The sequence below is a fragment of the Oryctolagus cuniculus genome, chromosome 18, assembly GCF_964237555.1.
Source record: "Oryctolagus cuniculus chromosome 18, mOryCun1.1, whole genome shotgun sequence".
In the NCBI taxonomy this organism is placed as follows: Eukaryota; Metazoa; Chordata; class Mammalia; order Lagomorpha; family Leporidae; genus Oryctolagus; species Oryctolagus cuniculus.
Genome location: NC_091449.1, coordinates 33,238,516 through 33,265,368, shown reverse-complemented (window position 1 = coordinate 33,265,368; position 26,853 = coordinate 33,238,516). Strand labels below are relative to the sequence as shown.

Below are 26,853 nucleotides of genomic sequence, written 5' to 3'. Positions count from 1 at the left end.
CCCAGGGAGGCCTTGGAGGGGACAGAAGCAAGCCTGGCCCCACTTCTTGCTTTTCCTCCTCCCAACCTTCTAAGTCTTTTCTTTTTTTGTTCCCACACAGAAAAAGACGTACCAGTGCATCAAGTGCCAGATGACCTTCGAGAACGAGAGAGAGATCCAAATCCACGTTGCCAACCACATGATCGGTAAGAGTGGGTCTCCACCCGGCTGCGCTAGGTCCACTGGTCTGCATCTGAAATTTGCCGTCCCTGGAGTTTGGGGCAAGGACGGAGTCACAGCTGCTGGCTGAGACTTGTCACGCGGGAGTGGGAGTGTCGGAGCGGGAGCTCTGTGTGCGTCCGGGTCTTCTTGCCGAGGCTCCGCTCCCATCACAGCCACACGCCTGACGGTCTCGCCCGTTCTCAGCGTGCGTTTCCCTCCGTTTCTGAAACGAGAGCTTTCCAGTGGTCAAGCACTCAGGGGCAATTATGCTTCAATTTTGTATGTCATGACATGGAATAGATTTAACCACTCACATCTCCCCACTCGACGTGCTCAATTCCTCAGGCACATCGTCAAAGCAGGATGCTTACTGAGTGGCTTCGGCGCTTCTCCTCTTCCTCTGCGAGTGGGTTTTGGACTTGAGAAAACTCATCCCTTCCAGGAGGGGCGCTTCCCAGGGCCCTCAGAGGTCACACGCTGGGCACAGCTGTCGAGTCTTCCTCGCCTCCCGGCGCCCTCCTTGTTCTCGTGGGCACTAAGGGGCTAGCCCAGGGCTGGGTGGGTGAGGCTGGCAGTCAGGGCCTCAGAGCTTCTCGCTGCTGCTCCTCTGGGTACTTCCTGGGTGTGGCTGGACGGATGTTGGGTGGGGACATCCTGGGTGCTTACTGGGTATCTGTCGCCATCTCGAAGGCACCTATAGTTGGAGCAGTGAGGGTTCTCTCGCGTCCCACTCCCTACTCCGTCTCTGCTTCTCCTCTCCCAGCTCCTTTGCGTTAGAGCAGGGGTGGGGAAGCTCGGGCCCACAGGGCCCATGTCAGTCCTGGGAAATTGTCAGGTTTGGCCCCGCCAAGGCAACCACAGGTGGGACTTGAAATTCACCAAATCTCATTTCTAAGTGGATAATTTGGATGGCCTGTGAATGATGTTATTGTAAATACCCAGATGGTCCTTGGCAGCAAAAAGGTTCCCACCCCTGGATCAGAGTCCTGACAATGGCTGTGCCATCCGGGTTCTGTCTTACTGGATCCCCGATTGCTAACATTGGCAAAGCCCACCTAACTGTACAGCTCAGTGAATTCACACCCCGCCTGCGTGGCCAGGCCAAGATGCAGACTGTCACCAGCATTCCAGAAGCTTCCTTCTGGGCCTCCCTCGGAGCCTCTCGTACCCACAGAGGTCATCCTGATGTCTAATGGCATGAGCAGTTTTGCCCGATTTCTGCACCGTGGCGGTGGAGTCACACGGGTTTCTTTTTCTGCTTGTTTAACATTTATTTATTTGAAAGGCTGAGTTACAGAAAGAGACAGAGACAGAGAGCTCTGCCATCTGCTGATTCACTCCCCAGATGGCCACAACAGCCAGGGCTGGGCCAGGCTGAAGCCAGGAGCCAGGAGCCTCTTCCAGGTCTCCTACGCGGGTAGCAGGGGCCCAAGCACTTGGCCCATCCTCCTCTGCTTTTCCCAGGCCATTAGCAGGGAGCTGGATCAGAAGTGAAGGAGCCGGGACGTGAAGCAGCACCCATACAGGATGCCGGCACTGCGGGTATTGGCTTTACCGGCTGTGCCACAACGCCGGGCCCCACAGGGCTTTCCTCTGATTGGTGTCTGGCATCGTTTGCTTTTCACATTTTTGCCTCTAGTTGGCACTAGAGGCAATGACTTCTCACTGGTGTGTGTTATTCCATCGGGTGAGTGTGGTGCCAGTCACAGTGCTCCACTCTGGATGGGCCCGCTGTGGATTTGTTTCAGATATGCTGCTGTGAACACTCTTGGACATGACTTTTGGTACATATATGATTTTAATGGGAATATAGGAATGTATAGATATTACATACATATGCATATATGTATATATATATATATATTTATTTATCCCTAATCTACTTGAAAGGCAGAGCTAGAGAGGGAGATATTATCCCTTCTCTGGTTCACTCCCCAAATGTTGCCTGCAACAGCCAGGGCTTGGGCCACCCTGAAGCCTGGAACCTCGACCTCCATCCAGGTCTCCCATGTGAGCCATCATCTGCTGCCTCCCAGGTGCATTAACAGGGAACCGGATCAGAAGTAGAGGAGCTGGGACTCAAATCAGGTGGTCTGATATGGGCTGCCGACGTCCCAAGAGGCAGCTTAACCCAGCGCACCACAGCACCCGCCCCAGATGGTATATGCTCATACATAATGTATGATGTATAGTGCAGTGTTATATCTATTATACATGTATTTCCTGCTGTAATCGGCCTACAGGAATAGAATTGCTGGGTTGTGCTCACCCTTAGTGGATGGTGATGATACATTTCCAAAGTGGCCAGACAGGCAGCAGGAGAGCTGTGGCCACTCTGCATTCGTGCCATCTCCAGCATCTGACATCACAGAGCTCTTGCAAAGGCCTCCCAGGGCAACTATGTTCGCAGGGTGAGCAGGGCCCTCCGCTGCCCCCTGGCTGGAGGGCTGCCATGCTCAGTGGTTTGGAAGCCCCATGTTGCAGCTGGCCGCCTCCCGTGGGCAGCCTCACCCTTCAGGTACCCGAAGACGCTGAGCTCCGAGCCGTGCATGAGGTGGGGCTCACTCAGCCGTGCGCGGGGCAGGCAGGGCCCCGAGAGTTCGGCTCGCTAGGATGATTGCGGCGTTTTCAGTCCTTCTGTTTGGGGTCCCCTGCTGCAGGAGAAGAAGAGAAGCCACCCTGCCTCAGTGCCCGGCTGCTGAGCGGCCTTTCACGGGAGTGTCAGGGAGGTGAAGATGAAGATATCTAAAAATGTTTGCTTTTGTAGCAGGTGGTAGCGCGCACTCCTGTTTGTGAGCACGGAGGGCGAGAGCCTGGCTAATTGGACCGCAGTGATTTCAAAGCCGCCTCTCCCCCTCCCTGCTCGCTTCCACCTTGGCTTTTGTGCAGCACCGGAAGCTGTGTGTCCTCACGTAGAAGGCGGGGGCCGCTCTTCGCTGGCATAGTGGGAAACGCAGCGGAGGATCTGCCGAGTCTGTGGGTCTCTGTGGGAACCGGGCACAGAGCTTCTGTGGGACGGAGCCCTGTCTGGGGGTGTATGGGGCCTTCGCCTGTGCCAGGAGAGTGGGAGGCCCAGGGAGCAGAGCCAGAGGTTTAAGGTGCCTGGGCTGTGGCCTTGACCCACTGGGAGCGAGACCCCTGGCTGCCGGGCAGTACCTCTAGCTCTTAGCCGCCCTCGCTCAGCTCCTCAACCTGATCTCAAAAGGAATGCTGTGGGCACCTACTAATGTCGGAGCTAAGGTGGCCTCTGGGGAGGATGGAGGGTGACGGGGACACGGACCCCGCCTCCAGTGCCCTTTCAGCACCCCATGGAAGATGCCGGTGGTACAAACAGCACAGAATGGGGTGGGGGTGGGGATCACAGTGCACGCAGGTGCTGACAGCTGCCAGGCACCCAGCAGGCACTTTCAGAAGGTGCTGCCCAGGGACACTCAGCGCCTTCCCTGGGGTCTTCCAGGCAGTGAGTGACCGAGACAGGATCTGAATGGGGACAAGGGAGACCTCCGGGGCTGCCCATGTGTGTGTGTGTGTGTGTGCGTGCGTGCTTGTGGGAGGCTGAGGAGTGGCAGATGCGTGCGGTGCAGGCTCCCTGGACAGGATCCGAGCAGGTGTGTCGGGAAGGCCTGGGTGTGCAGGCTGTGGAGGAGCTTTCTCTGTGGCAGGGCTGTCCTCTGGGGGAGGGGGGGCAGCCTCAGCAGGGCAGGGCTGTCACCGCATCCGAGGCCTTGGGAAGGGGTGCTGGTCCCAGGAGGAGGGTCCCCCTGCGGAGCTGCGCAAGTAAGGGCAGCCATCCCCAGGAGGACTGTGGGGCTGTCAGTGCTCAGGGGCTCAGGGGCAGAGCAGGCGAGTGTGGGGAGCTGCTGGGCCCAGCACTGTGGGCTGTTGGGGGTCACAAGGGGACTGCCAGGTACTGAGGGCCTTGAATGTAGGTGAAGGGAACTGGGTTTGGACTCTACTTGGCCAGCCAGGGTCCAGCTCTGGGAGCCCCCTTGGCTGCTCCATTGTGTGGATCCTCTGGGAAATCCAGGAAGGGTAGCAGCTACCACCTGCCATGCCACATGGCACAGCTGATGGTCGCAGGCAGCAGTGTGTCTCCTGGATGGGCAGTGCAAAGCTTCCCAGGCCCTTGCTCCCCTCCGGTCTCAACCGTGCTGTGTAGTTCCCCAGGGACTGCTGAGCGTGCAGCTGTGGGCTTTAACACCAGGGAGCCATGGCAGGTGAGGGAGCAGGGTGTGACCTGGCCTGGGATGCAGTGTTAGTTACAGGAGAGTGCAGAGGCCGGCCTGGTCTGGTGCCGGGGTTGGGGGATGGGCAGGTAGAGAAGGGGCTGTTGACAGGAGTTCTGTGTGGCGGGTGCTGAGGGCCTGGTGCCCTGGTGGCTTTGGAGGGCTGCTGGGAGCAAGGGGGCCATGTACATGGAAGGGAGGCAGACATGGGAGGCTGGGTCTGGGGTTGGCTGTGCCATCCCAGTAAATCTGTCCCCACGGACAGCTTCTCTCGCTGAATGGCCCAAGCCCACAGTGGCCACCCTGGAGCAGGCAGGGGTAACAGTTCCCCTTAGTGGCATCCAGGGGGACTCGCTGGGTAGAAGTGGCAGTGTTCAGCTTGGTGGCCTTCTCATAAACTCAGAGCACCTGGGGGCCTGGGGCCAGCCTCCCGGGGGGCGCCCCGACCGCTGGAGACCTCCCTGGGGGCCCGTAAACTGGCCGTTCACTAGCTGGGCCTCTGCCTGCCTTCGCAGCCTGGAGACCTGGGAGTTACAGTGACTCAGGGCCGTCTCCTTGGAAACATTTTCCTAGCAGCCCCTCCCAGCTGCCACTGGGGAGGGAGCCATCAAGAAGGTAGCTTTCCAGCAGGGGTCTCCTTGGCTGGGGCCCCTTCCCTGGCCGGTCCCCCTGCCCCTCCACCAGTCTGCGGGCTCCTGTGGGGAGGACCTGGCTTGTCAGCTGCCCCTTTCTTGGTCTCTGCAGGCTGGGAGGTTGGAAATGTCTGCAGGAGGCAGCTGCCCCCATGGCTGCACAAGGGAGGAAGGGAGGGCATCCATGCTGACCACGCAGCCGTACAAGACTTGCACCCTGCGGGCCAGGGGCCTCGGGGACCTCAGTCTGTATGTGGGCTGGGGGCTGGCGTTCCCCAGGGAGCCTTTGGCTGGGGAAAGCCTGGCCTCGCCTGCAGTGCCTGTGGCCATCTATCTGTCTTTCCACGACCTTCTGGTGGGGACGGCTGGATAAGGGGTCTGAGAACTTGTCCTTGAGACGACAAACTTGCAGTGACCCAGGTTGGACCCCAGGGAATGACTCAGCCCCAGGGCCCTGCACGTCCTTACCCAGGGCCTCGTGGGCCCCCTGAGGGAGGCTGGCGGAGGGCAGGGCTGGGAAGGCCTGGTCCTCCGGGAGTCTCGGCTGGACCGATTGCCCTCGGTGTCCTTGGACAGCGGTGCGGACTCACTGGCGGGCAGCCAGGCCAGAGTCGGGCCTGTCCCCGTGGGGCATTACTCATTCTAGAGGCCGGCGCGACTGGGTCACGTGGACCCTTTCCCTGGGTCCTCCGCGAGGGCTGGGTTTGCTGTGCCGGCCGCAGAGAGGAGGAACGAAGGGGACATTTGCGCGTCGGCTGCCTCCGCCTCCTGCCCAGCCTTCGAGACGGCCGCAGACCTCATCTGCCTTCCTGCCCCCAGCCCCTCCTGGTCCAGCTGGTGGGGCCTGCCTGGAAGGAGGAGGGCTGTGTGCATGAGTCAGCCAGAGAGACTAGGAGAGAGACAGAGGAAGAGAGGGAGACACAGGGGGCCAAAGAGCTTCCCACCCCCAGGTCTTTTGTGCCATCCCAGGAGATGTTTGCAAGCTGCCTGCAGACCCGCAGCCCTGGCTGCTGCCATGTGTACTCCTGGGACCCTGCCGCAGGCCTGGTCTGCAGCGTGGTGCAGGGGCCGGATGAAGGTCTCGGGTGGGAGACCAGGGAGCTCCCGACCCCTCAGACAGAAGCCAGGAGACAAAGAGGCAAAAAGGAAAAGAAGAAGGGGGTTCCTGCCTCCTCTCTGCTGGAACACGGGCTGTTCAATGTCGCTGTGTCAGTCTCCCGTGTGGATGCAGGGGCCCAAAGACTTGGGCCATCTTCTGGGTCTCCCTGCCACCCATGCGGGAGACCCAGATGAAGCTCCTGACTCCTGACTCCTCACTTCTGGCTTCTGCCTGGCCCAGCACTGGCCATTGCAGCCACTGGGGAGTGAACCAGTGAATGGAAGAGCACTCTCTCGCGTGCGCGCTGTTGCTCTCTCGTGCGCTCTCTCTCTCTCTCTCTCTCTCTCTCTGCGACTCTGCCTTTCAAGTCAATAAATCAGCCTCAAGAAGTGAAGAAGGAGAAGCAGCAGCAGTGCCTGCCTCTGCGCTGGGGCTTGGGTCTCAGGTATTTTTCTCAGGCGCAGGTATTTTTCTCTCTCAGGGCTGGGGCTGCACAGAGTCCATTGTCCAATTCTGTTTCTCCTCCTGCCGATCTCTCTCTGTCTTTCTCTCTCTCTCTTTTTTTTTTCTAGCCAAAACTGCAAGCTATGGCATAGGCCAGCCCCTTAGTGGGAGAGAACCAGCCAAAGGACTCAGGTCCATGACTGCAGTCCCACTGGCGTTTGAGGGAGCTGTCAGTCTGCGGACGCTGCAGCAGTTCAAGGTTCTGAAGTAATGGGAGTTTTCTCATTTCCAGGAGTTTCTTGTGTGTCTCTATTTTTTTTAAAGAGGAGAGCAGACCTCTGTGGCTGGGGCTTGCTCTGACAGTAACCTGGTAACTATGTGTTCAGTAAACCAAGCAGACTCTTGGCGGGCTCTGGAGCAAAGGCTAGCCTGGCTGCAGAGACTGCAAGTTCAGTGTGCTGTCTCCAGTCTAATAGGGAAGCCTGTGCTGGGAAGTCTAGGAAAGCTTCCTGGAGGAGGTGGCACCCAGTCAGAGTCTTAGAGGATGGCAAGTAGTGGGGAGGGGGTTCTAGGCAGAGACTGCAAAGCCAGCAGGACTTGGTTGTGGAGTGGCTGTGGGAGGTGCTGGTGACCAGGGTTTCGGTGGCAGGTGGAAGATGGAGAGAAGGGGCTCTTGGGGCTGGCGGAGGTGAGGATAAAGGTGGCAGTGCCCTGTGATGTCTGATGAGGCTTCCTCAGCCCCGGGTCCTTTCTTAGTACCCACGCGTACCATCACCTTACCCTTACCCCACAAGGGGGGTTCTCAGAGCCCCCTTTGACACATGGAAAATCCAGCAGTGGCGTCCAGTGTGAGTGCGTTCCCTGGGCGGGATTTGAACTCAGAGCCCGTGCCCTTAACCCCTTCCCTGAAGACTCACCACACTTGCATTGGAGTCTGAGGCTGACTTGGCCTTGCAGGAGATGCGTGGAAATGGGAGTGTCTGTGTCCGGCTGTCAGTTGGGTTCCTGGGCAGGGGGCCCTGCAGAAAGGCCTGGGCCAGAGAGGCACACCTGCACGCTCCGGCACAGAGGGCCAGGGACCTGGGAGAAGCCGGGGTGCTGCGGTGACAACGTTTCCAGAAGCAGTGTGGAAAGGCGCAGACAGGCTGGAGAGGGGCCGCAGAGAGTCGGCGCGGCCAGCGGGTGAGCAGGGTGTGCGGGGCCAGCTGGTGCCTCGGGGGAAGTAGGGAGGCCGGCCGTGGGGAAGTCACCTGCCAGGTCCTGGCTGGGAAGGAGGGCATAAAGCAAGACCTGGGGGAGCCAGAGGCCCAGGAACGTCTTGCCTTTTGAACAAAAGCCCAGAGCACGTCTGGGCTAAGGAGGGTGAGCCAGTGGGGAGGGGAGGAGGATGTGCTGGGGAGGTGGCGCCGGCGCCTGTGCGGGCTGCGCGGGGCTGGACCAGCTCCAGAGCAGTGTGCCCTCGTCCTCCTGCACCCACGCTTCTGTGGGCTGTTCGTGGCCTGTGCTGTTGGATGGACTTTGCTCAGTGTTCTCCGTGGTCATTCGGCTCTCGGCGGCAGCTGGCACCTGAGGTTTCCTTTATGTCTGCTTCTGGCCAAGGCTTCTCACAGGGATGGTGGACAGCAAGGGTCCCGGCGCCAGTGGTGACCCTGGAGCTTGGTCCCCTCTGCCCTGAGCACCCAGCAGGTGTCGGAGCCTCACCCCGAGCTTTGGACGCTGGCCAGCTTTCCCTGGGATCCAGCACAGGGAAAGCCACGCCCTCCTCTCCCAGCTGCAGTCATCTTGGGCTGATTCAGCAGAAATCCAACTCACACAGGCTAAAAGCATAAGAGGACTTCCTATAGGTTTATGTGAAAGTTTGGGGGTGGGGGGCAGACAGTGGAGAGCAGGCTTCAGGCATGGCTTGTTCCAGGGCTCCAACAAAGTCATTGGCAGCCCTGCTTTCCTCTTTGCTCCTCAGCGGGCTCCACTGGTGCAAGGTCGCTGATAGTGGCCTGGCAGAGAGGGGCGTGCATCTCTTTACCAGCTGCAAAGGTCCCAGAACGAGGCTCTCTGGGCTCCAGGGGGTCCTGAAGCTGCCTGTGAACCCATCCCTGCAGTGAGGGAGGTGGAGCAGACGTCTGGCCAAGCAGGGACCACCTGCCATCATGGAGAGTCACCGCGCCGGCAGTGGGGGTGGCATATGCGGCACAGGCTCGCCCCCTCTCTGAGGGGCTTTCGTTGGCGTGAGTGAGTTGAGACACAGCACACTGTGTTGACCGTGCCCGAGACTCATGAAAGATGCTGCCGGTGCTCGTGGAGTCCTCGCTTAGGGAGGACCGGCCGTGCCAAGCCTGCATCCCAGACTCCAGCTTGGAGGATGCAGCTGAGGGCTTCCTGGAGGAGGGAGACGGGCCCTCTGCCTTGTCGGGCCTGGAAGGGGCCAGGATTGCAGGAACGACCCAGGAGGAGTGGCTCCGCTCCGACTGCTGTTTCCTCCACGGCTTCCTCCATCCCTTCAGCAGGTTCTGTTCCTGGAACGCCCACTGCACGCAGTACTCAGGGAGGTTACGGGAGGCCGGGGCCGGCGGTCCTGGAGCTCAGAGCCCGGCTGGAGAGTAGATATGCATGCAACAGAAAACAGATCAGAGATCCAGTGCATCTCAAGTAGGGGTGGGTGCCAGGGGGCGGAGTGAGGTCAACACAGGTTCCGGGGGGCAGCCTCTCCGGGAGGGGACTTCCGGGCCTGGAGCAGAGTCTCAGTGGGGAGCATTTTTGCCTTTGGTCAGGTGCGTAGTTGTCCCCATCCAGCCACTGTGGGTCCTTTCCCCATAGGAGGAGGAGAGCCTGGGAGTGGGGCCAGGTCCTGGTGACAAAGCCCAGGGGCCCGCCTGGGTTAACTGGGTAATGCCGCAGGTGCCTGGGGACCCCTGGGGGCCAGGATGTCAGGTCCATCCCTGCCTGGGGACAGCGCCTCTTTCGACCTTTCTCTAGATTCTGCCAGGCGCACCCCACCCTCCCCTTGGCCTTGGCCCCAGCCCCGCCCAGCCTCACAGTCCTGCTGATCCCCTGGGACCCTGCTCTCTGGCCATTCTCCCGGTTCTTTTTTTTCCTGTCCCCCAGTGGGCTGCAGCCTCCTTTGGCCCATCCCACCCTCCTAAGGTCTCCAAATTTTTAGCAAGTGAAAATCCAGGACGGCCATAGTTACATTTGAATTTCAAATCAACATTGAGTGCAAGGAGCTGAGTGTGTCCTGAGATACGGTAGATTCCAGAGGCTCAGCCCGCCATGGGGGACGGTGTGCGGGGAGAGCTGCGTGTGCCCTGAACACGTGCCAGCTCATTTCCCCACGCTATTCCCTCGGTCAGGGCTGGGGAACCTTTTGTCCTGCCCAGGCCATTTCGATATTGACGACATCATTCGCAGGCCATACACAGTGATCAACTTAAAAATTAGCCTGCTACAGATTTATTGGATTCGATTGCCTTGGGAAGGCCAGACCAGATGATTTTGGGGGCCTTCTATGGCCCACGGGACTGGTGTTCCCCACCTCTGCCCCAAGTATAATGCAGTATAGCAGCTGTCTCCATAGCGTTTCTGCTGTGCTATGTATGTGATCTGGCAGTGGTTTACATGACAGGGGGACGTGTTAGGGCCCGTGCAGTATGTCCAGTCCTGGTATCCACGTTTCCCAGAGCCAGGCCCCGGGGATCGCGAGAGTGGCTGTGGGGCTGCAAGATGGCACAGACGTACTTTGCTGGAGCACCGTGCGTTGGTACCCTGATGTCCTGTTTCACTTGACAGCCCCGCACCCCCCCTACAGTCCCCGCGTGGGACCGGTGTGGCAAGAGCGGTGCTGGTGCTTCTCGCCCAGCTCTTCCTGGTCTTCTTATTCCCCTCTGAGGCTTGTCACCTTCTCTGGAGCTCACTGTGTATTCCCATGCAGGCTCACAGAGAGCCCCTCCAGGGCCGCCCCCTCTTCCGCAGGGGCAGCCTCAACTCTTCTGCACGATAGCTGTATCGTATTTGTTTCCATCAGTAGTGTCAGAAACACGGAGAGACCGTGCTTCTGGCATTTGCTTTATCACTCTCTTGTATTTTGGCCAATCTGATAGGTGTGGAGTAACGTCTCATTGCGCTTTTAATTTGCGTCTCTCTGATGGCTAGTGATGGCGAGGATCTTTTCACAAGCTCATTTGCCATTTGCTTGTCATCTCTGATGAAAAATTTCTTCATCTCTTTGTGCACGTTTTCTCATTGGATCCTTTGCTTTTCTGCCGGTGAGTTTTGAGAGTTCTTTACATATTCTAATTGGCCCATTGTTGGACATGTGGTTTGCACATGTCTGTCCCAATCTGTAGCTTGCGTCTTTACAGAGTGAAAGTTTTTAATCTAGATGAAGTCCAGTTTATCTATTTTTCCTTTTATGGGTTGTGCCTTTGGGGCCAAGTTTAAGAAATCTCTTTTTAAAATATTTATTTATTTGCAAGAATGGTGTGTGTGTGTGAGAGAGAGAGAGATCGATCTTCCATCTGTTGGTTCACTTCCCAAATGCCCACAATAGCCGAGGTCAGGTCAGGCCAAAGCCAAGAGCCAGGAACTCCATCCAGGTCTCACATGTGCATAGCAGCAACCCAAGCAGCCATCATCCACTGCCCTCCCAGGGACATAGCAGGAAGCTAGATCGGAAGTGGAGCAGCCAGGACTCTTACCAGCACTCGATACAGGATGCTAACATCCCAAGTGGCAGTTTAACCTGCTGTGCCACAATGCCCACCCCAAGAGTTCTTTGCTTACCTCTAGATCTCAGAGATTTTCTCCTGTGTCCTTTTCCTAAATGTTTTATGTTTTCCCATTTCACATCTTAGTCCATGATGCGTTTTGAGTTAATTTTTATATAAGGAGTGGAACTTGGGATCAGGGTCTCTTTCTTTCCTTTTTCTTGCTTACGAATGTCCAGTTGCTCCTGAATCGCTTGTTGATCATCCTTCCAGTGAATTATTTTCACCCCTTTGTCAGGTGTCAGTTGGGCGTATTTTTGTGTGTCTCCTTCTGGGTACCACGGGTCCATGTGCCTGTTATTCTGTCAATATGAAATGGTCTTGATGACTGTGGCTGTACTGTAGCAAGTCTTGAAATAGAGTAGACCCATCTCTCCTGTTCTATTGGTTGATATTTATTTTCGAAATTGTTTTTGCTATTCTAATTCATTTGCCTTTCTATATAGATTTTATAATAAGGGGCCAATGCTGTGGCTTAGTGGGTTTAACCTCCACCTGAAGTGCCAGCATCCCATATGGGTGCTGGTTCGAGTCCTGGCTGCTCCACTTCCAATCTATCCAGCTCTCTGCTATGGCCTGGGAAAGTGTAGAAGACAGCTGAAGTGCTTGGGCCCCTTCACCCACGTGGGAGACCCCAAAGAGGCTCCTGCCCTTGTGGCCATTTGGGGAGTGAACCAGCAGATGGAAGACCTTTCTCTCTGTCTTTCCCTCTCTCTGTAACTCTACCTCTCAAATAAATAAATAAAATCTTAAAAAAATAAATTTTATAATTATTCTGTTTCTATCACAAAAATTCTTTTAATGTTGATAGGAATTTTGTTAAATGAGTATTTTGACTTCGAGGAGAATTCATATCTTTACTATGTTGAATCTTTCAATCCATTAACACAGTATATCTCTGCATATATTTAGATCATCTTTAGTTTCTTTCATCATTTTTTAGTGTTCAGTATATTAGTCCTATACAATGTTGATAGATATATTTAAATATTTAATTTCTTGATAATTGTAAATGGTATTATAGCTTAAATTTTGGTGTTCATGTGTTTACTATTAGTGTTAAAGCATACAAATACGGTTAGTTTTTAAATATCTATTTTATGCTGCTTGACTTTGGTCAGCTCATTTATTTGTAGGTCCATTTTTGTAGATTCCATGAGATTTTCCATGTAAACAGTTTCGTCATCTGTAATATGGACAGTTTATTGGTTCCCTCCCTGTGTGTGCCTTTTCCTCCCTCTTCTTGCCTGTGGCTCTGCTGGGACCTCAGCACACTGCTGAGTACGAGTGATGAGGGTGGAAACCTTTCCCTTCTATCTGATTTCAGGGGAAACCATGCAGTCTTTCACCATTAAGTAAAGTTTCAGCTACAGGGTTTGTTTTGTAGATTTTCTTTCAAGTAGAAGAATTTCTGTTGTATTTCTGCTTTTCTAAGAGGTTTTTTTTTTTTTTTATCATGAATAGGTCTTGAAGTTTGTCCAGAAAATTTTAAACTCTATTCATTGCTATGACCATGTGACTTTTTTTTTCTGTAGGGTTAATGTAGTGGATTATTATTAATTTTTGATTATTGAAACAGCCTTGCATCCTTGATATACACTTCACTTAGATCTATTATCCTTTTTATATATTGCTAATTTCTGTTTACTAACATTTTTGTTATAGATTTTTTGTGTTTGTATTAAAAGAGATATTGGTCTGATTTTTTTTGTCCTGTTTTTGCTGATACTTGTGTTGGGGAATATTACCTAATAAAATGAAGTGGAATGTGCTTTTTTCTCTTTTTTTTTTTTGAAGATTTATTTATTTATTTGAAAGTCAGAGTTACACAGAGAGAGAGAGAAAGAGAGGTCTTCCTTCCACTGGTTCACTCCCCAGTTAGCCACCAACAGCTGGAGCTATGCCAGGAGCAGGTGCCAGGAGCTTCTTCCAGGTCTTCCCATGTGGGTGCCATTAGGCCATCTTCCACTGCTTTCCCAGGCCATAGCAGAGAGCTGGATCAGAAGTGGAGCAGTCTGGACTTGAACTGGTGTCCATCTGGGTTGCTGGTACTACAGGTGGCGGCTTTACTCACTATGCCACAGCACTGGCTCCCCTCTTCTGTTTTCTGAAAGAAATGATATGAAATTCATGTTTGTTAAAATTATCCAGAGAAATAACTTTCCTTTCTGGGAGTTAAATGATGTGTTTGATCTTTTGTGAGTTTTGGTGGCTTGTATTTTTTGAGGAATTGGTTTATTTCATCTAATTTGCCCAGTTTATGTAGGTAGAGCTATTCATGGTATTATTCCCTTATTATTTAGCCTTTTTATATCTGGAGGGTCTGTAGTGATGTCCTGTTTCATTCATCATACTGGTAATTTGAGCCTTTTCTCTTTTTTTCTTTACCAATCTTATTGGATATTTGACAATTTTGTTGATTTTTCAAAGAACTAGTTGTCTACTAATTGATTTTTAATTTTTTATTTCTCAATTTATTGTTTCCTCCTTTTTGCTTGTTTTATGTTTATTTTGCTCTTTTTCTGAGGTTTTGATGTAGAACTTTGTGTATTGATTTGAGAGTTTTTCTCTTCTAAGCATTTGGTTCTATAAATTTCCCTCTAGTGTGATTTAGCTGTATCTCACACATCTTAACATATTCCAGTTTTATTTTCAATTCAGTTCCACATATTTTTTTTAAAGTCCTTTTGGTTCTTTCTCCCTCCCTCCATCCCTTGCTTCTTTTCTTTTTCATTTTATCTGAAGGGCAGAGAGACACACACCGAGAGATCCTCCATCCACTGGATTACTCCCCAAGTACCCACAACAGCCAACACTGGGCCAGGCTGAAGCCAGGAACCGAGAACTCAGTCTGGGTTTCCCTTGTGGGTGGCAGGGTCTCAAGCACCTGAGCTGGCTTCTGCATGCACATTAGCAGGACCCTGCATCAGCATCTGAGGAGCTGAGACTCAAGGCAGGCACCTGTATGGGAGCCAGGCCTCCGAGTCAGTGACTGAACTGTTGCCTGGGGCTTCTTTGACCTGTGACTTAGAAGTATACTGTTACGTTTTTAAGCATTTGTGGGTTTTGCTGTTTGTGGGTGTGTATTATGAATTTCTGGTTGACCCTACTACAATTGGAAGACATACTCTGTGTGATCATGATTATTTTAAATGTGTTGATATTTGTTTTATGGCCCCTGACTTGGTCTATCTTGATGTATATTCTCTGGACTCTTGAAAAGAATGTGTGTCCAGCTGTTGGGTGGTGTGTTCTATAAGGCATCTATTAAATCCTGTTGGGTGGTGATATTCTGTGTCTTTACTGATTTTCTGTCAAGTTGTTCTATCTGATTGAGAGAGAAGTTCTGAAACATCACACTGAGATACTGGTCTGTCTATGTCTCCTTTCAGTTCTATTAGCTTTTGCTCTGTGTATTCTGTAGCTCTGTGTTCAGTGCATGTACACTAATTTCTTTATTGTCATGGAATCTGTGTCTCTTTCTCTTATTTTTTTTTTGCTCTAATGCCTATTTGTCAAGTATTAATATATCCCTCTGCTGTCTTTTGATTAATGTGGGTAAGATATGTCCTCTTTTATCCTCTTACTTTCAACAAGTCTATAATGTCAGTTTAAGTGAGTCTTATAGACCACATGTAGGTAGGTCATTTCCCTCACCCCAACCCCTCCAGTCCTGCCAGTCTCTCTTTTAATTACTGTATTTAGGCCATTTATATTTAATGTAACCAATGGCATTTTAGGGCAAAAGTCTGCCCATTTATTTTTTTGTTTTCTGTTGGTCCTATTTCTCATTTATGCTTTATTTTTCTTGGCTTCCTATAAGTTACTTGAACATTTTAAAGAATTTTTTGTTTGTTTTCTCTGTATTGATTTTATTTCTTTGTACAGCCTTTTAAATGGTTACTGTAGGCATTGTCTTATATACACATAACTTATGAACTTCTATTGATGTCCTCATTTTACTAGTTCATGTAAACTGTAAAAATCTTATCTCATTTTCTATCCCTTCTCATCCTGTTTGTATTATAATTGCTTTAATTATTTCTTCTGTATATATTTAGAGCTTTGTCAGAAACTGTTACATATGTGCTTTAACCTTAAAACATAATTTAGTAAACCCAAGAAGAAAGAAAATCACTTGTATTTACCATGTAATTTCCTTACTGTGTTCCTAATATTTTAAGGCTCATTCTGTTGTTTCTTTTCTGTTTAGAGAACTTCCTTTAAGGTAGGTTGGCTGGCAACATATTCTCTTAGCTTTTCTTTATTTGAGAATATCCTGGTTTCCTTCCCTGGATTTAAGACTCTGGGTTGATAATTCTTTTCTTTTAGCGCCTAGAAGATGTGCCACTTCCCTCTTGCCCCATAGTTTCAAGTGTGAAGTCTGCCGTCATTTGAATTGTTTTCCACTATAGGTAAGGTGCCACTTTTCTCTGGCTGCTTATTGGATTTTCTCTGCCCTTAGTGTTTAGACTTTGGATGATATGTGTCTCGGTGTCGATTTCTTTGAGTTCATTCCTTTGAGATTCATTTGACTTCTTGGATAGGTCTGTGTCTCTTGTCAAATTTGGAAAGTTTTCAGCACGTATTTTTTGAGTCATTTTTCAGACCTGCCTTATCTCTTCTGGGACATAGATCACACAAATATTATAGTCCCTGAGCCTCTGTTCATTTCTTTTTAGTCTATTTTCTCACTTTGTCCACTTTGAGTAATTTTTATTGTTCTATCTTCTACATTACTAATTTTTCCTATGTCTCCTCCCTTCTGCTATGAAGCCCATATGTTTCTCAAAAATTTTACTATATTTTTCATTTTCACAAGTTACATTCAGTGCATCTTTCTATCTTGTATTTCTTGCCAGAACTATCTATTTCTTTTTTTTTTTTTTTTTTTACAGGCAGAGTGGACAGTGAGAGAGAGACAGAGAGAAAGGTCTTCCTTTGCCATTGATTCACCCTCCAATGGCCGCCACGGCCAGCGCACTGCGGCCAGCGCACCGCGCTGATCCGATGGCAGGAGCCAGGAGCCAGGTGCTTTTCCTGGTCTCCCATGGGGTGCAGGGCCCAAGCACCTGGGCCATCCTCCACTGCACTCCCTGGCCACAGCAGAGAGCTGGCCTGGAAGAGGGGCAACCGGGACAGAATCCGGCGCCCCGACCGGGACTAGAACCCAGTGTGTCGGTGCCACTAGGCGGAGGATTAGCCTAGTGAGCCGCGGCGCCGGCAGAACTATCTATTTCTTTGCTGAAACTTTGTATTCTTTTCCGTTTGTTTTGAAGGTGTTTGTAATTGCTGAAGTATTTTGATGATGACTCCTTTAAGTTTCTTTCCAAATAACTGTAATAGCTTTGTCATTTTTAATTTTGGCAACAGAATAATTGACTCCCATTCCGTTTGAGATCTTCCTAGTTTTTGGTGACATTTGACTGACACCTTCATATTTTATATATTCACTGTATATAGTGAAACTCTGCATCTTATTTATCACTTCTGTTTTAGCTGGTGTCCTTTGGCACCACTCTAGCACAGAAGGGGTGCAGACGGCCCCTTGCTACTGATAGGTGTGGGTGGAATCCCAGACTCATGTTGTCCGCTAAGTCTCCACTGCGACCTCTCTGACTGGCAGTGGCAGTGGCAGTGGCAGTGGCAGTGGTGCCTCCCTCCTGCTCCTCTCTTGGTCTTTATTGACACCAGGAGGTTGGGTAGGGAACCCTGCTACAGCTGGGTCAGGGTGGGTGTCAGGCTCCCTGTGGTCTCCAGGGACAACATGGGGAGGGCCTTTACTACTGCCCAGTAAGAGTGAACATCTTGGCTCCCCATGAGGTGGTGTCCATGCTCTTTATGACCCTGCCGCCATGAGAGTGTGGGCTCTCCACTCAGCCTCTAACTGGAATGGATGGTGATAGGAACACTTAAAAAAGATTTATTTATTTATTTATTTGAAAGGTACAGTTATAAGAGAGAGGGAGAGGGAGAGACAGAGACAGAGAGAGAGAGAGAGACTTTTCATCCACTGGTTCACTCCCAAGATGGTTGCAACAGCCAGGGCTGTGCCAGACTGAAGCCAGGAACCGGGAGCTCTTCCAGGTCTCCCATGTGGGTGCAGGAGCCCAAGCACTTGGGCCATATTGTGTTGCTTTCCTAGGCACAGTAGCAATGAGCTGGAGTGGAAGTGGAGCAGCTGGGACACGAACTGGCGCCCATACTGGATGCCTGTGTCTCAGGTGGCAGCTTTACCCACTGCACCACAACGCCGGCCCCATGGCCCATGTGTTCTCTGTGCTGTCTGGCAGGAGTAGAGCTGTTATTGTCTAAACATTTTTCTGTTTTGCCAGGCGAAATCCTTTCTGGTGTTTTTGTTTGTTTGTTTGTTTGTTTGTTTGTTTTTGCTACGTGGAATGGCATTTTGGGGGGGAGGGGGCTTTTAAAATAAATCGTTGTTGCTGTTCCTGGCTTGCCAGCTTCTGTAGCTCTAAACCCGGGGTAGACTGGGAAAGAACAACACCCAGGCTCCTCACTCTGTCAGTTCCTGGGTCCTGAGGTTTCTGCCCAGTCTGCCTTCTTCTTGCCGCCTTTCAGAACCATTTTCTGTTTCTTTCATCTGTAATACCCTGGTCTGGAGCTGCAGTCAGCCAGAGGAGTAGGGAAAATACATCCCTGGGAGTAATGTGGAAGCCACATAGGCAACCAAGAGTCTCTGTGATGTCTGGAAACACTCCTGTACTCACACGTTGGGTCCCAGGGTTGTGGGGGAAACTGGAGTGGTCTTTGGGGGCTGGTAGCGCAGACCTGGGGTCAGGACTCTCCAGGCTACTCCTCTCTCCCATCCCGTCTCTTCCTTGGCTGGGGTGGAGAACAGTGGGTTGTGGGAGGCCTCTCCCCTTCCTGGCCATCGTGGAGCAAGCCTGCCAGGACCCAGCTGGAAGGCTGAGACCACTGGAGGAAAACCCCTGTCTCTTCTCCCAGCGTGGCCTCTGAGTTTCTTCCCCCCAGTGAGCCTCACCCTAATTTTATCCTCCTAGAAGTGGACAAGGCAGCATTGCAGGGTAGACTGAGCAGGTTGGTGCACCGATAGGGTGACCAGGGGCCTGGGCAGATTGGGTCCCTGCTGGTGCCGGGAGGGTTAAGGAGAGATGCACTGAGCTCGCGTCGCAGAGCTAAGGTGGCTGAGTGAAATCCAGTCAGTGGAGCCAGCAGCAGGAAGTGGTCCTAGAAATCTGGAGGTGCTGGACCACAGTTTCACCAGCCCTGTTGAGATTCGGTCCTTTCAAAGGGGATGGGCCTCGTGTGCACACCCCCCCCCCCCCCCCCGGCATTCCTGTCCCCTCCGTTGTTCCTGCAGCGTTGCACTTGAGTGCTTACTGGAAAGTGGCGAGGATCTGAGATGGTGAGGCACATGACAGATTGTTTTTGAAGCATCGCATGCAAATTGTCAACACGAACATATTTCTGGACTTCACAGTTGAATGTGTGAATTAATTATGGACCCATTAAGAGGCAGAACGATTCTTCCTTCCTTGCAACCAAAACAACCGTTCCCTGGGAGGCGGAGTTTCCCCCGCTGCTCTTTTAGTTTAGGGGGCTGGAGCAATGCAGGAAACCCTGGGGCCGACCTGGTTTCCAGGAGCCGCTTACATTTTGCTAACCTGCCTGTGGAATCTTGGTTAGTGTTGCAACCCCATCAAATGTTAACATGCACAGTGGAAATCTCCTAACTTTAGGAATGAAATAATTTTTCTACTGATAAGACGCCGAAGTTGAGGTCCTCAGTACCCAGCGGACCCAGTTTGCTTTTCTGTGTATCTATGCCCTCTGGAGTCTGTGGCCAGTTCCTCGTTCGCGGGGCTGCAGGAAGCTGCAAAAGGCACCTCTCGTGGTATGGGGCCCCAGAACACTTCTGGCCCCCGTGACGGCTTTTCCTTAAAGAAGACAACACACTTCTCCACTGCTGCCTGCCTGAAGGCCCTGCTTGTTGCTCAGACCCTGTCTTCCAAATCTCCTTACGGAGGGAGATTGAACATCCCAGTGTAACGCATGCTGGGGCATCCCCAGGCAGAGGCAGGATCGGAATCCAGCTTCCGCTACCTGTCCGCGTCTCTCAGCTCCTCTGCCTCCCTGCAGAACCCCACACCTGGTCACAGCTTGCCTTGCAGTGGCCTTCACAGGGCAGGCACAGCCCCTGGAAATGTGGGAGACCTTGGTTTCAAGAGTACTGCTCCGTCAAAATAAGTGACCAAATAGGTGGGTAGTTAGGATGTGTCTGCACCCTGTTCTCACGCACATGGCCCCTGGGGCCATGGAGCTGGTAGGCACCAGCTACCATTGTGTTATTTGTTAGAACATTGGCGTGATTCCACCCTGAGCCCCGTACCTGCAGGTGCTCCCCCAGGGCCTTGGCTCCCGGCTCTCGCCCTAGACCCAGAACCCAGTGGGGTCTCTGCCAGTCGGTCGGGGTTCATTCAGGTTGCTGGGAGTGCTGGTGCACCCAGCAGCTTCTCTGCCTCCATCCAGCTGCAGGTACTGCTGATTTCTAGCCATGGACTCGACACCATGCCACGTCCTCACTTTTAAGACACTTGCTATTTTTTTTTAAACGTTGAAATTGCTACATAATCACTGGACATGTGTATGGGGTACCATGGGATGTTTCAGTGTGCATTTACATTGTGTGGTGAGCACACCAGCGTGATTAGCACATCCAGCACCACAAACGCTTCTCACTGCTTGCTGGCAAAGCACTCCGAATCTCCCTTCTAGCTGTTGTGAAGTACACGGTACATCACCGTCAACTCGGCTGACGCTGGCTTCTCCCAGTGCCGGTGCTGCCTGTCCCACAGGCTGTGCCTTGTCCTCTGTCATGGGCCATGATCAAGTTTCCTGTAGGAAGCTGATGGATCTCTAGCCTTTTGGAGTCTTCACCGTGTTTATGATTGGGCTCACATCCCCTGCACTGCTGTTGGGTCCCGCCCTGTTTTCCCACTCACCTGCATACCCGGTGGCAGCCGTGCTGAGGAAGCCCCTTCAGGCTGGCCTGCACCTCAGCCCTTGCTCTCATAGCCTGGGAGGCGGGGCTCAGAACGTGACAGCTGTCAGTCAGCCCGGCCTTTCAGGTGGCAGTTTATTGAGGAGAAAGGTGGGTAGGGGAAGGGGCCCAGCTCCCAGGCTTTAGACAGCAATTTTTTAAAAAAGATTTATTTATTTGAGAGGTAGAATTACAGACAGTGAGAGGGAGATACAGAGCAAAAAAGTCTTCCATTTGCGGGTTCACTCCTCAGTTGGCCTCAATGGCTGGAGCTGAGCCCATACGAAACCAGGAACCAGTAGCTTCTTCCGGGTCTTCCACACAGGTGCAGGGGCCCAAGTGCTTGGGCTATCTCCTACTGCTTTCCCAGGCCATAGCAGAGAGGTGGATTGGAAGAGGAGCAGCCGGGACTAGAACCAGCGCCCATATGGGATGCCGGCACTGCATGCAGAGGATTAACTCTCTGTGCCACAGCACAGCCCCTAAACAATGTTTTTATTCTCCTAGGGGAGGGTTTGCGCCTGCCTGTCTCTCCTGCGCGCATTTTCGCCTTTTCGTAGGTGGGCCCTGGGATCTGCTGTGTCTTGGTGTTGGAGGGTATGTTTTGGGAATGGAAGGAGGTGGAAGCTTGGTTAAGATTGATGTCTAGGAGGGGTGGAGGGGTTCATGCTCTGCTGAGGCTGAGAAAACCAGAGCTTGGAAGCTTCTGGGCTGAGTGACCCACTCTGCACGTCAGGAAGGTGAGGCTCAGGGTGGGTTAGACACCTGCCCGAAGCCACACAGACGTGCAGAGTTTGGACTGCATGCACATCAGCTCTCTGTATGTCCAAGTTCCATCATCTTTCATGTATGGAGTACTTACTGAGTGCACTCTGTGCGTTATGTCACTTACTCACTCCACAAAGTCTTCAATTGGCCTTTAAAGATATTGCAAGGCAGAGAGAGAGAGAGAGAGAGAGAGAGAGAGAGAGAGAGAGAGAGATTGACCAAAGAAACCAATGGACAGACAGAAAGAGAGGTATCTCTCATCTGCTGGTTAACTCCCTAATACTGGCGATGGCTGGGGCAGGAGCTCAGTCCAGGTCTCCCATATGGATCGCAGTAACTGATTGTCTGAGCCTTCAGCTCCCTAACTGGCCTCTTGAATGCTACTTTCTAGGGGAAGGGCCTGGAGCTCTGTGCAGCCAGCCAGCACCTTTACCCCCACCGCTGGGGTTTGTTTCACTGGCAAGTTCGGGTCATTCTGGTCTAGAATGCACCTGCTGGTGCTGGGGCCGAAAGCTCGGTGGGAACCTTGGAGCTGGCACCGTGGCTGGAGCCTGTGGCCCAGGCTGCTTCTGGGAGTCTCCATGCCCAGCGCAAGAAAAGAGTGGGCTGTTGGGGGCAGCGTCCAAGGTCAAACTTGAAGCCTGTGCTTCGCATCTCTTCTTCCTCCTGGTCAGTTTGCTTTGCTTCCCTTCCCTCTGTCCTTTCACCTTCTGAGCCCACCCTCTCTGCACCTGGTGAGGTGGACGGGCTGGGGCCCGTGGGGGTCAGACAGTGCTTTCCTCACTGCTTAGTGCAATGGCTGTGGGTGCCCAGGGATGCTCCTTGGAGTTTCGTGTTGTTAGTCTGGAGGGTGGGAGGAGGGCCGGTGAGCTGGACTCGGGGCAGGGGAAGAGACAGAGGGAGCAGGGGTTTGGCTGACTGTGACTGTGCACTCTCAAAGGAGCTGGGCTCTTGCACAAGCCCTGCCTGTCTCTTCTACGGATACAGGACTGGAGTGAGTTTGGGGAACTCTCCTGAAGTGGTGCAGGTCTTCAGCACAGGTGGAGATGAGAAACAGGACCGCTAGGTACCCCTGTTCCATCCAAGCAGGTGCCCCTCTGCCACTTCTGGGGTTGAAGTTGGCGCCTTGTGGGAGATTATACTGGAAGAGCCTGCGAGCTGTGCCTGGATCCCTGCCTGCCGTCACACCTGGCACCGAGAGGCTAGGAGGGGTGTGTGCCAGGCCTGTCCTGCTGGGGGTGCTGGGCGTGGCTGGGCGTGGCCGGGCTGATGTGATGAACTGCCTGTGGCCTTTGGGGTAGTGTGGGGGGGGGGGGCCTGGGTGCCTGGGCAGTTGGTGCTGCCGGCTGCCTTGCTTCCTGCCTGCCTGTGTGTATCCTGTGACCTGCTTTCACAGCTCATCCGCCGCTGAGATCTGGGAGATGTTGCAGCTCGGGCATCGGCCTAACACGGAAACACCCGGGGGCCCTGTGCCTCCAGTGAGTCCCTTGCTACCGACAGCTTCTTCCTGCATTAGGGCCCCTGCTCGGGGATTTCTGGCACCCCGTGCCCTCACCTGTCCCCCCGGCTCACCTGTTCCTGCCCCTGCCCCTGCAAGGCACCAAGGGACACGTTGGAGGATCAGGAGAGAGAGAGAGGCCGGGTACTTTCCTGCCTGTCTGCATGAATTATGCAGTGATTAGTTCATTCTGCCTCTGCCCTGTGCACGGCTGGGTAGTATCCAGGACCTGTACAAAACCAGAAAGACACTCCTATGTTAGAAAACTCAAGAAGTTCAAGATGACGGGATGTTAGACCACACGCCGGGCCCTTCTAAATGTGGGCACCTGTGAGCCTGCCCAGGTGGCAGGGCTGGGAAGCCAGTGATGTATGGAGGCAGTCTTGTGGCAGGAATGCCACAAGACTCAGGGTTGCAGGGTGTGGTTGTGTAGGCTGCCCACTGCACAACTCCAGGGGCCTCCGTTCACTTGGGTGACCGGCAGGGTGGTCCTGCCAGAGGTCCCTCCATGACAGTGACAGCGATCCAGCACTTGGGGACAGAGAAGCTCTCACACCCAGACCCTCTCCTCCACCGCAGTCCCAGAACCTCCCCTCCCAGCCTCCCAGCATCCTTGGCTGCCAAGGAGCCCCAGCCGCACGAGAGCGCAGCTGGGGATGCTTTCGCTCCTCACGCCGCCCGCCTGCCGCCGCTGGCTCCCGTGTTAACTGCGGGGTTTGCTCACGAACTAGAAACGCTCTTTGTAGGTCAGTTTGTCAGTAATTTTGGCAGCCGCGGGGCCACCGAGGGAATGAGGCTGGGCCCCCACTTGTCTCTCGTGCTCGGTTTGGAGACTTCTGCCGAGCCCTTCCCCGGGAGGGAAGCTCACCCCTGCTGCCGGGGGGGCCGCATTTCTCTGACCTGGTTTTTAGTTGGCAGGAGCTGCTGCTGCGTGCTGGCGGTGCTCGGGTGTGAGAAGGAATTTGGTCCATCCCGGCCCGGGGGCCTGCACCTGCACCTGCACCTGCACCTAGAGCCTCTACCTGGGGCCTGGTTCTCCTGGGCAGCTGGCACAGGGAGAGGGCTTCCGGCTTGGGCGCGTCCGCTCCCATGGTCGGTGCTGTGGGTGGTGCTTGAAACCCATACCCATCTTTGCTTCCACAGCTGTGCCACGGGCTGTGGGCCTGCACCCTGGCCTGCTGGCCGCCCCAGCTGACTCCAAGGTTGTGGGCATCTTCCATCGTAATCACACACACACACCCAGCTCTGTACTCCATGCCTGAGGAGAGAAGCAAAACCCAGCAGGGCCCAGCAGACCCTGCTGATGCAGTGGTCTTAAGAGTGTGGTGCTTGGGCATTGTGCAGCTGGGATAGGATTGGTTATCAGAGACGACAGGTTCAGGGAGTGTGGAACAGAGTCTGGGGGAGCCCTCAGGTTCTGGGGCAGCCGCGAGGGGTCTTGGGAGTAGCATGTGCCTGAGCTGCCAGCCTGTTTCCTCTGTGCTGACTGCTGCCGCCGCCAGGAAAGCAGGTAAGGGGGTGGGGCGGGTGCTGCCAAGAGCCTCCTGGTTCCTGAAGGTACCGCTTTTAGGTCCTAAGGCCTGAGGGTGGAGCCTCAGGCCAGCTAGGCCCAGAGAGAAACCTGGCACTTTTTTCTGGCTGTGGCTCTGGACAGACCCCGGCTTGGAGATGCTACCTGCTTACAGAGAGGGCTGCCTGTGTGAGGCTCTGGTGACTTTTGTGGGAACCAACTGTAGCCTGGATGCCAGCCTGTCCTCACCTCCACCCTGCAACCTGTGCTTCGTGACCTTGAGCAAGTCATTCTCTGCTGGGACCCCCAGTGCACCTGCTCCGTGAGTGCAGTGCAGTGCGTGAGCATCTCGCGGTGGTGGGCGGGCTCCTTCCTGGGGGATGCTCAGGCTGGAACTTGACACCAGCAGCACTGCTGCCTGGGGCCCTGCTCTAACCCACCCCCAGGGGATGCCCTCGTTCTCCCCTATTTTACAGATGGGCAGATTGAGGAACACAGAGGTACAGGATCCTGCGTACCAGCAGCCGGCAGCAGTCTGGCATTGAAACCCGGGTGGTGTGGCCATGCCAGGGCTTGCCCACCAGGGTGCCCGTGGCTGGGTCCTTTGTGGAGTGTTCTCGTGGACCTGTCTGGTGCTTAGGTGCCTGACGGAAACTCAGGAGAAGCTTGCAGCCATCCTGGTTCCCACCCCCTTGGCTCCGCAGTACCCATCCCCCCCCCCTGCACTTCTTTCTGGACACCCAGCAGATGTGCAGACCTCGTGTACATCCTGGACCCTCGTGCGGGACAGCTGATGCCGGAGCCCCTTCTGCATGGCCATGACTGATTTCTGCAGCGTGGTCATTGTTGGTGTCTTTGGTTGGTGCGGCCGGGGCCTGTGGCTGCGGGAGCCTTCACGGCCATCAGGAGCCGATGGCTCTGCATGGGTGGAGGAGGCCCACCGTGGGTCTCGTGCCTGGTGGATAACAGATGCTGGGCAGCTCCGTCTCTGCTGCCCACCCAAAGGGCAGAGGCCCTTGCAGGCTGTCTCCAGGGCTGGGGCCACCTCTCCTGTCACTTCTTGGCTTGGAAAACAGGCTGAGAATTTGGTCTGCCTGATCCAGATTCTAGAAGCTCAGGGTTGATTTGGGAGCTCTTGGTTCTGCTGGCTGGGCTGTGTCCCTGCAGGGCCCCACGGGCTCAGGGTGCCCGGTGGGGCAGCTGCTCCCGGTAGGTCCCTGGGGAGATCTGTGCCCTTTGCCCCTTGTTATTTGGGTCTCACTCACACACAGTCAAGGCCACAGATCTTAATGTGTAGAGCATTGTACATTTTTACATACGTGTTCCTCTGCCTCACTGCCCTCCTGACAGACACCATTTCCTCCCGTTTCCTGCCTCTGTCCAGCCCAGGGCAGCTGCTGTCCCGCCTGGTTCTGCAGATCACCTCTTGGGAGGCATGCCCTGTGTCACCTAGGTGTCTGGCTGAGTTCACTCCCATCCCTTGCCTGTGAGCTCTGTCCATGCGGCTTGGGTATCATGGTTTGTTCTTTCATTGTGCAGCTTGTATGTGCCTGGGACTGCTGCTGGGTATTTGGGTTGCTCCTTGTCCAGGGCTACTATGAGTAATACCAGCTGTGTTCTTGGGGTGTCTGAGTCCCGGCTCTGGGTCTTTGGATCTGTGTTCAGGTCGAGCTGTGCAGCTCATTTGCTGTGTTGCCTTGTGTAGGTTCCTTAACCTCTCCGAGTCTCTGTTTACCCATCTGTGAAATAAGGGGATTCAAGTACCTACCATCAAGGGCTCGGTGCCAGCGAGCACTTCGTGAGTGCAGTCTCTGGTCAGTGGGTTTCACCTGGGCACTGACTGCAATGGGGTCGGTACTGGGGGGAGCTGTCCCTTGATTTTCAAAGATTACCAAGGACTGCTCAGCCTTTCTCTTTGGGTCACAGGAGCCGGCCATCACACAGGGCCTGTTGGCTCTGTGTCTCCTCCCTCCCTCTTTTCCTTCTTTTCTGGGTTTCTTGCTCACCTATGATGCTTCAAAGGCAAAGGAGCACATGTGTACGTGTGTGTGTGCACATGCACACACACGTGTCTGCGTCTGGCTGCAGGTGTGCATGCTACCTGCACACTTGGGAAGGGATGCTGTTTGGCCTCAGGTGCCCAGGGTGGAGTGTGAACGCCTACCCACAGCCCAGAAATGGGGACTTTCTTAATCCTAAAGCCTAGGGCCAGCGCTGTGGTGCTGTAGGTTAATCCTCCACCTGTAACACTGGCATCCCATATGGGCGCCAGTTCTAGTCCCAGCTGCTTCTTTTCCAATCCAGCTCTCTGCTGTGGCCTGGGAAAGCAGCAGAAGATGGCCCAAGCCCTTAGGCTCCTGGACCCATATGGGAGACCTGGAGGAAGCTCCTGGCTCCTGGCTTTGGATCGGCTCAGCTCCGGCCATTGCGGCTATCTGGGGAGTGAACCAGTGGATGGAAGACCTTTCTCTCTCTCTCACTGTTTGTAACTCTACCTCTCAAATAAATAAATAAATCTTTTTTTTTTTTTAAATCCTATGGCCTGGATTCTATGTGAGAGTTGGCCTGTGTTTAGGCTTCAGTTTTTAGGTTAAACATCCAAACTGTGGGATTTCACTTGGCCCAGCCCAGCACCCGTTTACAGCCAACACCTGCTGCCTGTGTCATAAATCGCTGCCCTCCAGGCCCAACGC

At 53.5% G+C, this 26,853-nt stretch overlaps 1 protein-coding gene across 9 annotated transcripts in view; it reads left to right on the top strand.

Moving 5' to 3' along the window:
- ZNF423 (zinc finger protein 423) overlaps positions 1–26,853 on the top strand; it is a 328,940-nt gene that overhangs the window by 202,682 nt on the left and 99,405 nt on the right. For all 9 annotated transcript variants that reach the window (XM_051833900.2, XM_051833899.2, XM_070063168.1 and 6 more), the window contains one exon: positions 101–185. In XM_051833900.2, the coding sequence (XP_051689860.1) occupies positions 101–185 (85 nt within the window). The remainder of the gene's footprint in view (positions 1–100; positions 186–26,853) is intronic.